At 44.0% G+C, this 18638-nt stretch overlaps 1 protein-coding gene across 2 annotated transcripts in view; it reads right to left on the reverse strand.

Moving 5' to 3' along the window:
• spire1b (spire-type actin nucleation factor 1b) overlaps positions 1 to 17680 on the reverse strand; it is a 49252-nt gene extending 31572 nt beyond the window's left edge. For both annotated transcript variants that reach the window (XM_034103467.2, XM_034103466.2), the window contains exons 1-2: positions 17167 to 17680; positions 12656 to 12684 (exon numbers count right to left, since the gene is read on the reverse strand). In XM_034103467.2, the coding sequence (XP_033959358.1) occupies positions 12656 to 12684; positions 17167 to 17518 (381 nt within the window). In that variant the 5' untranslated portion in view covers positions 17519 to 17680. The remainder of the gene's footprint in view (positions 1 to 12655; positions 12685 to 17166) is intronic.
• Positions 17681 to 18638: the final 958 nt, after the last annotated feature.

An 18638-nucleotide genomic window follows, 5' to 3' on the forward strand; every position in this document is an offset into this window, starting at 1 on the left:
CTCAGCTCCCTTTTCGTCACAACGGTGCGATAAAGCGACTGCAGTACCGCTCCCGCTGCTCCGATTCTCCGGCCCATCTCACGCTCCATTGTTCCCTCACTCGAGAACAAGACCCCGAGATACTTCAACTCCTTCACTTGGGGTAAGGACTCATTCCCTACTTGGAGTGGACAGTCCATCGGTTTCCTGCTGAGAACCATGGCCTCAGATTTGGAGCTGCTGATCCTCATCCCAGCCGCTTCACACTCGGTGGTGAACCGATCCAGTGAGTGCTGAAGGTCGCAGACCGATGAAGCCATTAGAACCACATCATCTGCAAAAAGCAGTGGTGCAATCCTTAGTCCACCGAACTGCAGACCCCCCCCCCCACGACTACGCCTCGAAATCCGATCCATGTATATTACAAACAGGATTGGTGACAAAGCGCAGCCCTGGCGGAGGCCAACCCTCACCGGAAATGGGTCCGACTTACTGCCGAGGACCCGGACACAGCTCTCGCTTTGGGAGTACAGAGATTGGATGGCCCTGAGTAGAGACCCCCTCACGCCATACTCCCGCAGCACCTCCCACAGTAACTCCCTGGGAACTCGGTCATACGCCTTCTCCAAGTCTACAAAACACATGTAGACCAGATAAGCGTACTCCCAGGCCCCCTCCAGGATCCTTGCGAGAGTAAAAAGCTGATCCATCGTTCCACGACCAGGACGGAATCCGCATTGTTCCTCCTCAATCTGAGGTTCGACAATCGGCCTGACCCTCCTTTCGAGTACCTTAGAGTAAACTTTCCCGGGGAGGCTGAGTAGTGTGATGCATGTAATAGGCACACACCCTCTGATCCCCCTTTTTGAAAAGGGGAACCACCACCCCGGTCGCCACTCCTTCGGTACTGTTTCCAACTTTCACGCAACGTTGATGAGACGTGTCAACCATGACAGTCCCTCAACACCCAGAGCCTTCAGCATCTCCGGGCGGATCTCATCCACCCCCGGGGCTTTGCCACTGTGGAGTTGTTTAACGACCTCAGTGACCTCCCCCCGGGAGATTGGTGTTGATCCCCCGTCAGACTCCAGCTCTGCCTCTAACATAGAGGGCGGAGTTGTCGGGTTCAGGAGTTCCTCAAAGTGTTCCTTCCAACGCCCTAACACTCCATCAGTTGAGGTCAACAACGTCCCATCCTTACTGTACACAGCTTGGATGGTTCCCTGCTTCCCCCTCCTGAGGTGTCGGACAGTTTTCCAGAACAACTTTGGTGCCGCCTGAAAGTCCTTTTCCATGTCTTCTCCGAACTTCTCCCACACCCGCTGCTTTGCCTCGGCCATGACTGAGGCTGCTGCCCTTCGGGCCTGTCGGTACCTTGCAACTGCCTCGGGAGTCCCCCGGGATAACAAATCCCTGAAGGCCTCCTTCTTCAGTCGGACGGCTTCCGACGGACGGCTTCCGATGGAAGGCTTCCTCCCAATCACGCCCCTCCAAGTGTCTCCATCATTGCCCACATGTGCGTTGAAGTCTCCCAGCAAGATTAAAGAGTCCCCTTCAGGAGCCCCATACAGGACTCTTTCCAGGGTGTCCAAGAAGGCCGTATACTCTGAACTGCTGTTGGGTGCATAAGCACATACAACAGTCAGAGTTTTCCCCCCATAACCCGCAGGCGTAGGGAGGCGACCCTCTCGTCCACTGGGGTAAACTCCAACAATGAAGCACCCAACCCGGGGACTTGTGAGTATCCCCACACCCGCCCGGCGCCTCACACCTTGAGCAACTCCGGAGAAGAATAGAGTCCAACCCCTATCCAGAAGTAAGGTTCCAGAGCCGACGCTGTGCGTAGAGGTGAGCCCAACCAGATCCAACTGGTACCGCTCCACCTCCCGCACAAGCTCCGGCTCCTTCCCCCCCAGAGAGGTGACGTTCCACGTCCCCAAATCTGTCACCCGGGTCTGGTCCGTCGAGACCCTCTGCTTTCACTGCCACCCTTCTGGCAGCGCACCCGACCCCATCGCTGTTTCCCGTAGGTGGTGGGCCCGCGGGACAGAGAAGCGGAAGTGTTGCCCACGTTGCCTTTTCGGGCTGTGCCCGGCCGGGCTCCGTGGCAAGCCCGGCCACCAGACGCTCGCTGACGAGTCCTCCTTCTGGGCCTGGCTCCAGAAGGGGACCCCGGGCTTCCTCCGGGCCGGGTATCCTCACTTCTTTGTTGTTCTTTCATGAGGTCTTTTGAACCAATCTTAGTCTGGCCCCTTGCCTGAGACCAATTTGCCATGGGAGACCCTACCAGGAACACAAGGTTCCAGACAAGACAGCCCCCACGTTCATCAGGGCACACAAACCTCTCTACCACGGTAAGGTGCTGGTTCTTCAGAGAGGGAGAAGAAGACATGTAACATCTAAACCTTGTTCAGTACATCACAAATGCATAATAGCAGTATGGGTAAATATAGCCAGGGGTCTTTTGACATTCATAAACAGCGATTCTGGTCTTTTTGTCTTGTGAAGTCCAGTGTGACAATAAAACAAAGCTAAGACCTATCCGACTTAATCGGCTGTTTTATAATGATTAAATCTGCCAACCCCCAACGATTATGCAAGATGGATCCAAGACCTAACATAATGAGCAGATGGTTAAGAAGTTACACTTGTAATGTTGATTAACTAAAGTTAAAGTTAAAGCCTTTTATTGTCATTATACAAAAAGTACAACGAGATTCAGAGTGCAACTCTGTCCCAGTGTGCAAAAACTAGACATACATAACATTAAAAACACGGCAGTAGGACAGACAACATAAGCAATCATACGGGGGGAATAAATAGTTAATATTGATATAAAAATAGTTTATAATTTTTAAAGTGCATTCAAAGTGTGTATGTGTGTGGAGATGGTTATTGTTATTGCGTTAAGTGTGGTGGTTAAGCAGCCTGACGGCCCAGGGGTAGAAACTGTTTTTGAGTCTGTTTGTCCGTGATTTGAAGCTCCTGTATCTTCTCCCAGAAGGCAGGAAAGAGAACAGTCTGTGACCTGGGTGAGAGCTGTCCTTTATAATTTGATTTGCTCTGTTGAGGCAGCGGGAGGTGGAGATGTGTTCCAGAGAGGGCAGGGGGCAGTTGACGGTTTTCTCTGCCATCCTGATCACTCTCTGCAGGGCTTTCTTGTCCGCAGCTGAACATCCAGCATACCACACAGAGATGGAGTATGACAGCACGCTCTCGATGGTCGCCCGGTAGAAGGACACCAGCAGCTTCTTGTTGGGTCTGTTTCTCCGAAGCACCCTCAGGAAGTGAAGTTGCTGCTGGGCCTTCTTTACTGCTGCAGTGGTGTGTGCTGTCCAGCTGAGGCTCTCTGAAATGTGTACCCCCAGGAACTTAAAGGTGGAGACCCTCTGCACTCTCTCTCCATTGAGGTGAAGGGGGGTAGGTTCTAGACGGTGCTTTCTGAAGTCTATGATGATTTCTTTTGTTTTGCTTGTGTTCGGATACTGTATATTGTTTGCTGAACACCACACAGACAGCTTCAGGATCTCGTCTCTGTATGCCGACTCGTCGTCTCCCTTATATATTTGGCCGACCACAGTGGTGTCATCTGCAAATTTGATAATGGAGTTGGAGGGGTGAATGGGAGAGCAGTCGTGTGTGTAGAGTGTGTAGAGTAGAGGGCTCAGCACGCAGCCCTGCGGGGAGCCAGTGCTGAGGGTGCGGGTGGAGGAGCAATAAGGGCCTATGTTCACTGTCTGAGGACGGTCTGTAAGGAAATTATTAAACCAGGCGCATATGATGGGGGGGAAACCTAGGCATGACAGTTTTTCCACTAGTATGTCAGTTGTGATGATGTTAAAAGCTGAGCTGAAATCGACAAACAGCATCCTGATATAGTTGCTTGGGACTTCTAGGTGGCTCACAGCTGTGTGAAGGACCGTGGCGATGGCATCATCCGTGGATCTGTTGGCTCTATAGGCGAACTGATGAGGGTCGAGGGAGGGTGGGAGGCTGGCTTTGATGTAGTCGGCTATTAGTCTTTCGAAACATTTCATCACCGCCGATGTTAGGGCTATGGGCCTGTAGTCGTTGAGCTCTCTGACTGGTGTCTTTTTGGGGACAGGAATGATGGTAGGTGTCTTCAGACAGGATGGAATGCAAGCTTGTGACAGGGACAGGTTGAATATCCTGGTCAGAGCCCGTGAAAGCTGGTCAGCACAAGTTTTGAGTACTTTGCCAAGTACTCCATCGGGTCCTGTGACTTTTCCAGGATTCACAGACCTCAGCACCACCTGATGTTCTTTGAGAGTGAGAGGTGGTATGGAGCTGGTAGTTTGCAGGGACAGGGGCAGAGTAGAAAAGGGGGTCTGCTAGCCTCAAAGCGGGCAAAAAAGTGGTTTAGTTCCTCTGCAAGGTGGGCGTCAGCTCTAGTAGTGCCAGATGTTTTGCCCTTGTAGTTGGTTAGCTGTTGAAGGCCCTGCCAAACACACCGTGTGTTGTTATGAGCGAGATTCTCCTCCACTTTTCCCTTGTAGTCCTCCTTTGCAGCCTTGATGCCTCTCCTCAGATTCGCCCTTGCCAAGCTGTACTGGGCTGCGTCCCCTGACGTGAAGGCTGTGTCACGGGAACTCAGGAGAGACCGCACCGCTCTTGTCATCCATGGTTTTTTGTTTGGGTAGACCCGAATGCGTTTTTCCACAGTTACAGTGTCTGTGCAGAACTTGGTGTAAGATAAGACGGCCTCTGTGTGTTCCTCCAAGTCTGTCTGTTCAAATATGTCCCACGCTGTGTGTTCGAAGCTGTCTTGTAGTTGTGAGAGTGCCCCCTCAGGCCAGGTTCTGATATATTTAACCACCGGCTTGGTGTTACTTCTGAGGGGGGTGTAAGTAAACTGGGATGAGAAGCAGTGAGAGGTGGTCAGATAGTCCTAAATGGGGGAGTGGGACCGCTCTGTAAGCATGCTTCAGGTTAGAATACACCCGGTCCAGTGTGTTCTTTCCTCTGGTGGTACATCGTACATATTGTACAAATTTGGGAAGCACATTTTTTTAGACATGCATGATTAAAGTCTCCAGCTACAATAGCCTATTTACTCCGTCGGGATGGGACCTCTGTTGTTTATTTATTAAGCTCTGGAGGTGGTCAAGTGCAATGCTAGCGTTAGCATCAGGTGGGATATAAACAGTATTGATTATCACCCCTGTCAGCTCTCTAGGCAGGTAAAAGGGTCTGCACATAATAGACATGACTTCCAGGTCGGGAGAGCAATGTGTATGTGTGACCCTGTGATGATTTTCATTTCATTTCATTTCAAACCTTTATTTAACCAGATTGGTCCCATTGAGATCATAGATCTCTTTTTCAAGGGAGACCTGATCATCACACAGCCAGTCGCGGACGTTCGTGTTAGCATCTACTAGTACCTCCAGTTTGTCGATTTTGTGGACGATGGACCTGGCATTTGCGAGGAAGAGGCTTGGTAGTGGTGGTCGGTGCGGCCGCTTCCTTAGCCTAGCAAGCAGGCCTGCACGGCATCCTCGCTGCTCTCCCTCCGGCGCCTGCGTTGCTTCACAGGCCCGAACTAGCATGCTAAGTGGTTAGCCCCAGCCCATCTTGTCTTGCAACACCACTTGGCATCTCTGAAACAGACCTTAATTTAGCTACTGTAAAAATCAGCTAGCATTATGATCCCCTGATAAGTCCGGGCGGTATAAGAAACTGTCCGTTTATTCTATTACATATTGGGTCCTAGCGTTACCGCTTTGTTTCATGTTTATCTCAATGTGTCTTTAATCCAACTATCAAACTATCAGAGCATACAGCTCCTGGATAGCTGCACAACACTCTATGGCTCCCATCAAAAGAACCCCTAAATATATCATATTAGTGTATTATAAGTGATATTAAACAGGAAGTTATGGAAAATCTTGAAACAGGAACCCATAAGTTATTCTGCTAAAAGACTTGGAAGTTATATCCATTCTAAAATTGTTCATTCATTTGTTGTTAACTCAGTGAGGGAAAAACAAGCTCATAAGAGCACTGTCTGAGGGAAGGTCAGGACGTTATCGTCTGCTTTGCATTTTGAGTGGAGTCAGACAAAGACCGCAGCTGTTAGACTGTGAAACTCATTAGTTTTAGTCATGTAGCTTTGTATGATTCTCACACACCAAACACCAGAGCCAATTGTGCTAATTAAATGCTAACTTAATGCTAAGAGACTGCATGCCAAAGCCTACCATCGATCACTGTTAGCAACCAGCAGAGGATTACCAGCATGTGGGGATGTATAACATTGATTTACTCCTTAGTGAGTTCACTGAATTTATAGCATAGCAGTGAAAGTAAGCTGAGAATAATTTTATTTAAAATACAATTACAATGAAATGCATTTTCTCTATATTAATTCATGTCCTTTTACACTTTATTTGACCTGTAGGCTATTATGTATTGCACATGTATGAAAATAAGAGCCTTCAATCTGGCTCAGTGTCATCTGGTTCCATTTCATTTGAATTCTTAACAACACATCCTGGATTTCTAAATGTGTCACTAATGAGCATGAGCATAGTCTCTCCCTCTTAAATAGAAGTGATGCATGACCAGTATTAACTCCAGCTCCATAAATCAAGACATACTCTGACTAAAAATCAAAACAATAATGCCAAATGGAAACATTTGCAAACGGACAAGGCACAGCTGTGGCTGATGGGAAGGTATTTTATCATAAAGCACAGTATTGAAAAATACTAAAATGTAAAGTTAAATGTTGTCTTGATAATGGTGATGTACGGTGGCTGAGAGGTGCAAACATTATACAACGGCCCTAAATATTTCCATTTGGAGAAATGTGTTGCAGTTTTAAAATCAATGCAAATAAAAAAATCACAAATGTGCCAAAACACATGTAATATACAAAAGATATATAACAAAAATAACATATAATCCTCGAGCGTGAACCAGCGCTCCGGTCCCAGCTGTGTGCATCTCTGTTTAGTGTCCCCGTTTACTTTGTGTTTTGAGCTTCTTGCATCGTTTAATTGATGATGTTGATGTCATGTGTTTGGCAAACGTTTTTCTTTCTATGTGCACCATTTTTGAAAGTGCATCATGTTTCTCCTAATAGATGTGTTTTGGGCCGTTGTAGCCCGTTGGCGGGCACCATACTTTTGGACTAAATATCCTGATGGCATACATTTCTACATTTCAGGGCAATCCATCTTATAGATTCTGATATATTTGAATCCGAAGGGGAAACATTTTAACTTCAGAGCAACGCTACATGAAAGACAGAGGATGACCAAAGTTACCAGGATTCATGAATATCTGTACCCGACATTATACAAATACTAGTATTCAATATAGTAATGTCGATGTTGAGCTATGTGACATTTTGTGTTTAGAGGGCATGCAGAGCACCATTGAATTGGGAAAAGCGCAAAGAAGGCTAAAGTATTATTCTCCAATACGGATAAAGAAGCATATGCTGTGTTATATCAAATTCATACTGTATCTGTTATGACCATTCTTCTAATTAGACACTTTTATCATTGAATCAGATGAAGAACAGGAGGAAACACACAAAATGATGGAAAAATACTCGTTGCTGTGTCAATGGGATTATAGTAAAAATAAATCTGTCGACTTTATAATTGATGATATTAGAGTCAAGTGTGAGTTATTTGTACTCCTGCACAAACAAACGTCAAGCAGATTCCTGTCTCAGACTCTTACGCCTGACCTCTCACTGTCATGAATGAGCGCGGTGCTTGGGTTCGTCTGGAAGTGGAAACAACCTCTCATACAGAACAAAGGAAATACTGAGCCAAAGCACATATATCTTTACTTTACATCTCCTCCCTTTAATATGCTATTTCTCTTTTTATCATGAACACACAAAGCATAAAGCAAATGCAATTCCAACCATACACTTTGATATGTCCTGACATCACTTTCTGTTTATGTTAAACACTAAATCTGACGCTAACCTCTAATCCCTTCCTCGACTTCAAAGCTCAGATATTAGGGGAGCATGGAGCACGCCCAGTTAAACATTGACAGAGGGGGTGTGATGAAGCATAATCCACAGTAGGTTATCCTGCATCACGGGATCAGGAGGGTCTAACTGGCATGGCTACAGGGGTCAACAACTAATTCCTTGCTAAATGGAGCATATAAAGAGTGGGAAATGTTTGGTTAAAAAAACCATTAGACTACCAAAGGTGCTGGACTGATTAAAAAAATTAAATATGGTTCTATTAAGGTCTCTTTTTATCTATTTGATTTTTGGAGACTCCTTTGGCTGCACATAATGCCATCAGAATCAGACATCCTTTCTTGGTCCCGTGGATGGAACATTTACACCGTTACAGAAAAGGCAACAGTGCGGATAAAAGGCAAAAAATAATAATAATAATAATAATAATAATAATAAGCTAACGTATTAATATGGAGAAAAGCAGTAAAACAGTGTTGCCTTTCCTGTAGTGTGTTATATAGCTTTTGGTGCATGTAAATGGTCGGCACATGCTAAAATCCCTGTGTTCCCTCCAGAGGGAGCTTCTCTCCCACACTCCTCCCCCCACGCCTGAAACTCCTCCACTGGACTCCTTTGTTTACAACTGCAACATAATGACATCACTATGTAACACTTGAGTATCCATTGGTCAACCCTCCAACACATTGTACATGAAAGACTAAGGGGCTGGACATCTCTAAGCTGTCGACCAATCACAACAGAGCCAGCCAGCTAACCAATCAGATCAGACTGAGGTCTGGTTTCAGGCAGAGGGTGAATAGAGGTGCTGCAGCACAGGCAGTGTGAGACAAATAAAGAGCTGTTTGAACATTAAAGCGTGGAGACATGTCACAGGAGAGGAACAAAATACTGATATGAACCTGACAATGAGCAGAATATGTCCTCTTCAATCTAACATAAAAATGAAGGCAAATAAGTACACATGTATGTATTGGTAAATAATAAGAAGCAGCATTTTAAAAGTGAAATGGTATATAACGATAGTATTGCACATAACTGAGATTAGTGTCGACTTGGTTATCATGATAACTGTAAATAGAGCCTTGCCAGGAGCTTGGATTTGATCTGAGGAAAACAGCATCATCTGACATCCCCAGCCGCATCATTTGCTGGAGTTCACGCTGTTTGGAAGCCACGTGCACATAACGTGTGTCAGCTATGACTACACATGTGTTCCAGTTCCTCCAGCTTTGGGCTAATTCCACTCTGTATGCTACAGTACAGCAGAATGCCTCTGCTGCAGGATTTAACGCTGCAGAGCATCAAGCAGCTCCAACTCTCCAGTAGTGTTGTCAGCCAGTCTGTAACACACTGCATTGTGAGAACTCATTTCCAGTGCAAAGCTGCTTAGTGGAGATTTGTCTATACAGTTTCACATTCTCTTGCTCTACAGGGAGCCGTGTGTGTGCTTGAGCTATTCCCTGCCCATCTGTTATCACAGCCTTATTACACAGTGCATCTCCAGAGCCCCCTGAAAATGAGTGCACACTGTCTCTAATGAACTGTAAGAGACCCTCAGTCAATGTGCAACAACTCAGATACAAAATGCTTTCAGACGGAAACCATGTCTACGCAGATTTTATAGGGGCCCTATTCTGCTAATTGTAAGTGTACATATTTGTATTTACTGTGACATGTCTTCATGCTTCAATGTTCAAAAAGCTCTCATACTGCCTGTGCTGCAGCACCACTTTTCACCCTCTGTCTGAAACCAGAGCACAGTCTGCTCTGATTGGTTAGCTGGCCGGCTCTGTTGTGATTGGTCAACCACTCAGAGATGTCCCCAATTAGCCTATCATGAACAATGTGTTTGAGCGCTAGCAATAGAAGCACAATTGTTACATAGGGATGACAATATGTTAGGAAAGAAAAAACAAAGGAGCCCAATGGAGGACAGTGTGGGAGAGAAACTCCCTCAGGAGCTGGGAATTTGGGGATTCTAGCCTTTGCAGACCATTTACATGCACAAAAACCTGTATAAACTACATTGAAGAGAATAACCCCAAAGAGCATAATAGGCCCCCTTTAAATTAACCCATCTGCAACATCCAGCAAAATACTCAGAAAATTCTAAATTAGAGAAGCTAATCCCTGCACACTGTAAAACATATAAACTATTAGCACAACAATTACCAGCACTTGATTGATGATAGCACAGCTAGAAAGAGTGTGACCGTTTTACACAGCCCTTTAATTAGGTCTGAACTGATCCCAGAGCTGCCATCAAACAGGAGGCCCTGCCAGCTGGGGGCTGAGGGGCGGGGGGAGGAAATGAGGGGGTGAAGACAAACAGGGAGAGGAGGGCTGGGACACATGCCAGGGAATGGGGAATGGGCTTCTGTACTGACAGATTTCTCCTTTGTCTTGCCATAGTGATTTTAAAATGGAACTAGCAGCCATTGTAAACTACTATGTCTTACTGTACACACACTACACAGCATTTTACTGAACCTGTTTGGATGCTTTAATGCTCAAATACGCATTGTTTATCCATACTTCACCTGTTTCATTCAACCCCCCTTCTTAAAATCCTTTCACACAAAACCCTTGCTCAGCAAAGATGGGGAAAGCTAGCACATTCAGAGAATGGTGGGGAAGGAAAGTAAGGAAAAGCATATCGAACAAAACATTGAAGGAAAAAGATCAAATGTATGCAGCCTTTCTTTGATTAACAAAGTTAGCAGACAGTGAGCACAGGACTTTTTGATTGGTGGTCCTTTATGGACATAATGAGTGTCGATAAGAGTCGGTTTCATTTCTGTCTCTATATGGTTCACCATGACAGTATATCAGAATGTATTATATGTTGGCTTGGCGCTATTAGCATCAGTAAAATATAATGGAGGATTAAATTGTGAAGAATATAAGGAATATAGCGATGTGTAGCGCCATGTTGAATAAAGCTTCTTATTGAGACCTGCGTATGTGTCAGAATGTGTAGCCACACCCTGCCAATCAAAGGGACTTAACATCTACTTGGTACTCAGCTTTTTAATTAAAGGTTCAAAAATACACCTTATAGGCATTTTAGAAGCTAACAGGAGTTAATAGGTGTATTTTCTTCCAGTCTATATGCTATCTAAGCTAATTTCCTCATGTCTTTAGCTTAGTGTACACTTTTGGTATTGGTCTTTTCGTCTTTTAATCTAACTCTCGGCAAGAAAGTTACAAGCTCAAATCCCCAAATATGCAACTATTGATGTAAAGTATTATCCTTTCATCATTGGTTTGTGAGCTTGCTAGAGAAGTGATTTAGTAATGTTGATGGTGGTGCAGGACATTATCGCTCCATCAACAACTTGGATTGTCTGGTGTTTGTTTTGCTGCTAAAGTTGTTATCCATGCAATGTTTAGTCTGAAGCTCCCTGCTAAACCAATTGCCTATTTAAAAAAGCATTTACACTTCTTCCATTATTAAAGGTATTAGTTTAGCAGCAGTGTACCCACAGCTGCTGCATTTCAGGCATGAGGATTAACACATCACACACCCACACATGGCTTATGACAGTTTCAACCACAAGTCAGGGGTACTTGAGTGAGTGACATGCAGGCTCTGCATGCACAGCAAACCACCAATCACAATCAAATCTCCAAAGCAAATGGGCCCGGTGATTAAAGGTAAAAACACTGAATAAAGTAGTTTCAGGTGTTTCTCCAGGGCAGTTCGGCGGTGCTAACCGAGCTAGCTCAGTTTGTTGCAGATCCAGACGTCCGTGACTAAAATCCTTCATCCGGTTAAATATAGTTAAAAAAAAATACCAATTGTATAGCATTAACGTTCAAGAAAGGATGGTTCGCGGGGAAAAAAACGGTATTTTCTTCAATTCCTGTATGTTTTCATATCGCAATATATATCGCAGGGGGGGGGGGGGGGGGAATCGCAATGTCAGTTTTTTTCAATATCGTGCAGCCCTACCCCGGACTGTACGTAGTGTTACTTTGATCCGGTTACTTATGTTGTGGCAGATATGTAAGTAAGCTTTCTTAACGCTAATGTTATAATAGTCAGATTGCTCTGAAGATGGGAGGTGATATTCTATTAATTTTCACGTTCACACAGTCGGTGATTTTTGCCGGCCGTCTTTCCTGCAACGGCAGTTTTTCTGTATTTCCTTTCTCCTGTAATACGACTTGATAGCTTTAAACTCCGCACACTGAGCTCTGATTGGTCAGCAGGCGCAGAGTTGATCTCTTATCTCTTGCTCCGGAGCAGGTTAGCCGTTCAGCATAAGTTACCATGGAGATCTAGCCCGCTAAGAAGTGAACCAGTGTCGTAGGACCGGAAACCCAGAGTTTTCCCTGAAGTTAGCTCGCTAAGCGAAAATCCGGCTTGGTAGTACAGGCCTGTGGTACTCTGGAGGTGTTCGAGGTAATCAACAACAGCATTCCAAACTAGGTTTCGAAACTCGTTACACCCAAACTCATTTGTGGCCAAAACCAATTATCTACATATTTATTTCTCTTGTTTATGATGTAAACATTGACAAAGCACAGTAAGAAAAAAATAAAACCATGGTAATTCAAGACTTAATGGGCCCATTGCATTTATGGTAAATATGTCAGAAAAAAGATGGATCAAACCTCTGTAAGCATTTGGTGCTAAAACTCAATAAATACAGCAGTAGTACAGTGGAGTGACCATAGGGAGTGACTCACCTCTGTTGTTGTGCAAGGGTTGAATTTACCTGCAGGGAAACAAGAAAGCATTGTTAGGATAAGCAGCACATGTAAGTCTTAGCATAAAGCAGCTCACACACACACACACACACACACACACACACACACACACACACACACACACACACACACACACACACACACACACACACACACACACACACACACACACACACAATAACACTGTTCCATTACAGTCTATTTGGTATTGATGTCGTATTCTTACAGTAAAATATGTCAGTGTTTTAATGAGAATCATCATCATGAACCTATGATAATGTTGGAACGTGAACAAACTATAAAGTAATAAACTATAAGCTAACAATCCGTTACTCCACTTAATAATACAGTCTGACCATCGTAAACTTTCCATAAGCCCCAAGTCTATTCATTCCTACTCAAACAGTGAATCTTGAGGAACTGTTTTCAGTAAAGGAGTCAGTTATTCAACAGCTGGACACTCAAAAACAGAAAGAAACTGAGCATTCGTTAGGGACTATTTTCAGCTGAGGATTACAACACATTTGGTGTGACACTGAGTATTTTCAGTACGCATGATGGTGAATGTGAGATTCACTCAATATTGATCTCATGGCGATAAAAGAGCATGTCGACATGCTCTGTTCTGTTAACGGTTTTGGACAACAAATTACTGTTAATACGATCAATTCATAGTTGGTTTTGGTTAAATAAATGTAAATGACTGTAAGAATAGAATAGAAGATAACTGCATTACTTCATAAATGCTTATATTACTAGTTCATGTTTAAAGGATGGTGGAATTTTAAAAAGGCAATTTTTTTTCTGTCTGACAGTTTGCTCTGTGGTTAAGAATCTTTGTAGCTTATAGCTAACTTATCAGTGATTACATATTCTCTTTCTCATTAAACAATACCAGTGAAATTCATCTGAGCTCTGGCTCCATTCCTTTAACTAGACCAGTTTTAATGAAAGCTCAGTGTCATTTATAATTACTTTTAAGCAGCATGTGATCGCTGAGGACAAACCTCCTTCCAGGAAGCCGTGTTCCATGAAAGTACTTCCTTTCAAAAAGAAGACCCACTTAAATGTTACTCCAGGCTACATCTGCACTGCATCATGAACAAACAGATGACCCTCCTAACAAATGGCTGTTTTGTATAGTATCACATTATGTCATGAACTAAACTTGCATCAGCAGGTCCACACTGCCAATACACAATGAGTGTGTACTACAAACAAATAGGGCAGATAAAGGAATGGGTGTTCTCCTTAGTTCTCGAACACTTGGGGAGGATAACATGAAGAAAATCCAGTAAGGCATGAGAAAAATATTTATAGGGGTTATTTAAAGTGTCCTGCTTTCAGGGTGTATTCAGATATAATACAAAGTGTCAGGTAGCCCAGATAAACTGCACGAGAAAGAATCCTGTCGAGGGAGGCAAGGGCTAAACCTAATCTTGTCTGGATTTCACAAGTCAATTTAGCAGATGATAACTTCAAACGTCCTAAATCCTTAAAAACGTTTGCCACAGACTCATCTTATTATTGACATGAATGACTTTGTGCATCAGGGCGATTGAGAGCCCATGCTGACTAGCACAGAGAAGTGGACATTAGATGAGCAAAAGACCCTGCAAAATGAAAACATGTGGGTGGTTGAAGTTGCAAAACCTAAAGAAAAGAAATCTAAAGAAAGGTCAAGAATATGGGAGTGTGGGAGAGAAACTCCCTCTGGAGGGAACTTTGGGATTTTAGCCTTTGCAGACCATTTACATGCACACAAACATATACAACACACTACAGGAAAGGGTAACCCCAAAAAAGCCTACCATGCCTCTTTAACGATGTACCATATGGATTGCTTTAGCTGATAAGCTAACTGATCATTCCTTGCTGCTTATGGCCTATTCTATTAACACAACCTATAATCACAGGACATAGCTTTACCTAATTCTATCATTGTAGGTTTATAAAATGTTGTTATTTATATTTTCTTTAATGTTTTGTATTTTTCCTTGTGTGAACTCAGCTATCCTATGTTTCAATCGTAATGCCTATTCCTATTTGAACACCTGAAAGGATTATCTGCTCTGATCTTATCTTAACTCATCTTATTTTATCTTATCTAATAGAGATAATATTCTGCTTTCCTAAGAAATGTCTCAAAATATTGATGCAGCTAGCGTGGTGGTTTTTTAAGTATATGATTATCCAGCAAGCAGAAATACATAGCTAAAATAAATGTATGATCAAATGAAATTGTCAGCTAAAATGAACGGATATATGTTTAAAATACATAAATACAAGTATTGGTACATGTCACAGTCCGTATAGGATAATGTGCTCCACATTATCTACTTCATGAAAAGACTAAGTGCGTATAAATATGGTGTATGATGTGAAGGAAATGTCAATTTGTAAAATATTAACATAATTACTGACGCAATATTAACAGAAACAAAACATGACATTCATGAACATTGCATATGCCAAATGCCATTTTTGACTGCAAACATTCTTAACAGATGTTGCATGATGACATTACTTGAGTAACGGAGGAGTAAATGCCTAGACCCCCCCTCTCCAATGGTTGCTTCCATGCTCCTAAAAATAGCCCATTCATTGTGAGCATATAACATACCTACAGGCAGCAGGCAGCTCTTCATCACAGCTGTGCCTCTCACTATTGCTCATAGAAGTTTATGAAACAAAGCGTCTCATATCTTTATTGAATCAAAGGCCAACATTTTGACTAGGCCGTGTTCAGAATGGTGTGTGTGTGTGCGTGTATGTGTGTGTGTGTGTGTGTGTGTGTGTGTGTGTGTGTGTGTGTGTGTGTGTGTGTGTGTGTGTGTGTGTGTGTGTGTGTGTGTGTGTGTGTGTGTGTGTGTGTGTGTGTGTGTGTGTGTGTGTGTGTGTGTGTGTGTGTGTGTGTGTGTGTGTGTGTGTGGACTAGCATTACTCTACTTGTGGGGACCTAAATCTGTTTACACAGTCACGTGTGGGGACTCGCCTCCCTTATGGGGACACAATGGAGGTCCCCATGAGGGGAATCATTAATTTTAGGGTGAAGACTTGGTTAGGTTTAGGGTTAGGGTAAGGGTTAGGGTTAGGCGTGTGTTGGTTATGGTTAAGGTTAGGATAAGTCTCCAGGAAATGCATGTAAGTCAATGTAATGTCCCCTGAGGTGATGTATACATGGTATGTGTGTGTGTGTGTGTGTGTGTGTGTGTGTGTGTGTGTGTGTGTGTGTGTGTGTGTGTGTGTGTGTGTGTGTGTGTGTGTGTGTGTGTGTGTGTGTGTGTGTGTGTGTGTGTGTGTGTGTGTGTGTGTGTGTGTGTGTGTGTGTGTGTGTGTGTGTGTGTGTGTGTGTGTGTGTGTGTGTGTGTGTGTGTGTGTGTGTGTGTGTGTGTGTGTGTGTGTGTGTTGCGATTGAAGAGCACATCCCTCTGGCCCTAAGGTATAGTCCATTAATCAGAGACAGAGATGGATAGAGATAGGCATTTAGTCCGACTGCATGTGATCACAGCATAACATGCCAGGCCTCTGTTTGAATGACATGTAACGTGTGTGTTGTATGAGCATGTTCAGAGACACACCCTGTGGCCACACACCACATGGACATGGCAGTGTCATCTGTTTTGTTTTCAGCTTAATACCTTGTTCAAAAAGATCTGTAGGATGTAAGACAAATACCACAGAAAAAATGTTAAAAAAATGTTAACGTTCAATAAAGTCACTATAAACGCTCTGCATGGACACGGTGTAAAACCCCCAAAGAGATATTTCCAGAATATTGCAGTGATTTTTCATTTGGCATGCTCGGCTGTATGTCTCCTCTCACTTTCTTGGATCCATTCAGGGTGGCACTAACTTCAGCATGGCTATAATTCTCCATTTGTATAGCACCTCATAAATTACATAGCTGTAATAACCATGGGCACATAGTTAGGAGCAGCTGTATCAAACCATAAAGATACAATGCATCACTTTCTGTTTACACATATTACAGGCATCGGTCCCCATCAGTGCCCCTGCATATTTCAGCTTATAATCACAGGCTGTAATCAGATGAAGTGGAATGAACACCCTGATCTAATACGAGGTGGCAAACAGTATATGAGAGGCTCCTTAACAGGACATGGAACCACATGATGCACACACGTGCCTTCAGTGGGAGCAGCAGGGGTCTCTTTGTTGATGTGAGCAGGTCATGTGTAAAGCTGCACATTAATATTGAGGTAGGCCTATACAAATAAAGCAGCTGATCAGGGAAAGCAGAGCCTCCACACATGGGGATGAATATAAGTGTCTGCCTTCCTATTTTATTTAGGCTAGTATTGCTCTGTGGTATTCTAAACTATTCCAATTGGGGATTATAGCCTCACATGTCCTGCCGTGGTGTAGCCTATCTAGGTATTTTACACATTGAATCACAACACCTCTATTTGAAATGCAAGTGATGGCCTGGCCTAGATACGCACGCCCAGTCTTATATAATATCTTACCTTCACAGCCCTGTTGATCCACCCTCACAGAGCCGTCTTTCTGTATCCTTACATCCCCCGCTCCGGAGATCCTCATCGAAGCCGCGGATGATGCACCGGCGGCGGCGGAGGAGCTCCTCCTGTCCCGGTGCTCCTTCGCCAGCGTCCTGCAGCACTGATAACACATAGCCCATGCTTGCTCCTCGTTGATGGGCTGACTGTAAAGCCTCAGTATCTCTTCCAGAGAGAGAGCCTCGATCGCTCCCGCTTCCTCCGGTGAATTCATCATGTTGTGATGCTGCTGCTCATCCCGGTGAGCCGCCGCAGCAGCATCCGTCAACCCTCCGTGGTCCCCGCGCCGCTGCTCGGCCATCCTCTCATCGTCTCATCGCAGGAGGCCTGGGAAGGAGAACAGGTCCAAGTGGCATCGATGCTGCCCTCCTCTACAGGAGCCAGCTGAACACTGGAAGTTGTTTCCCCGCCCCAAGCCTCGTTCAGGTTCCGGTACCAGCAGCAGTCAGGAGACGGTGTGAGGAGTGTGTGTGTGTGTGTGTGTGTGTGTGTGTGTGTGTGTGTGTGTGTGTGTGTGTGTGTGTGTGTGTGTGTGTGTGTGTGTGTGTGTGTGTGTGTGTGTGTGTGTGTGTGTGTGTGTGTGTGTGTGTGTGTGTGTGTGTGTGTGTGTGTGTGTGTGTGTGTGTGTGTGTGTGTGATTTTGTGAATTTTGTGTGTGTCACATCCACATCACTACCCAGCAAGCAATGCTCACTCCTTCATCACATGATCTCTCTCTCTCTCACACACACACACACACACACACACACACACACACACACACACACACACACACACACACACACACACACACACACACACACACACACTAAATGTCCCTTCCTCTGTTCCCTGGCTTTTTACAGTTGGATTGGTTTTTAAAGATGGTGCATGCATTGAACTCTTTTTCTTTCTTTTTTAAATTCAGTGTTGTGTGTTGAGGCATGTTTAATTAAGGTCAAAGTTGGGTCGTCAACCAGACAAGAAGAAATTCCCAGAAACCCAGGGTTAAATAACCCTAACCCGCCAAAATCCTTCAATTCAATTTGCACCACTAACTGAGGTGGTGCACTCGTTTATGTTCACATGGAACATTCCTCATTAATGGCATGTGTTTAATTATTATCACAAATTATGATAAACTGATTGAGACAAGGAAAACTCTCTCATAACTTATGTCGATATATCTCAGCACAGGAGTGGATGGCAGTTTCTATATATTACTTTCTTAACCTGGAAAAGTGTGTTGTTTTATTTAATTCCTCACATGCTTATATAACATGTATTTTTTTTTTATATGTAGAATTTGTAACAAAGTAACATGGAGGACTTTATACTTCTACTTTTTGTAGTTTGTTCATTGCTTTTAATTAGTACATAGTAGAGCTTTTTTGGCTCAAACATTTCCTATCTAAATTAAATTCTATTTTGTCTATCTCATT

This window comes from Pseudochaenichthys georgianus, chromosome 16 (genome assembly GCF_902827115.2).
Source record: "Pseudochaenichthys georgianus chromosome 16, fPseGeo1.2, whole genome shotgun sequence".
Taxonomy (NCBI): Eukaryota; Metazoa; Chordata; class Actinopteri; order Perciformes; family Channichthyidae; genus Pseudochaenichthys; species Pseudochaenichthys georgianus.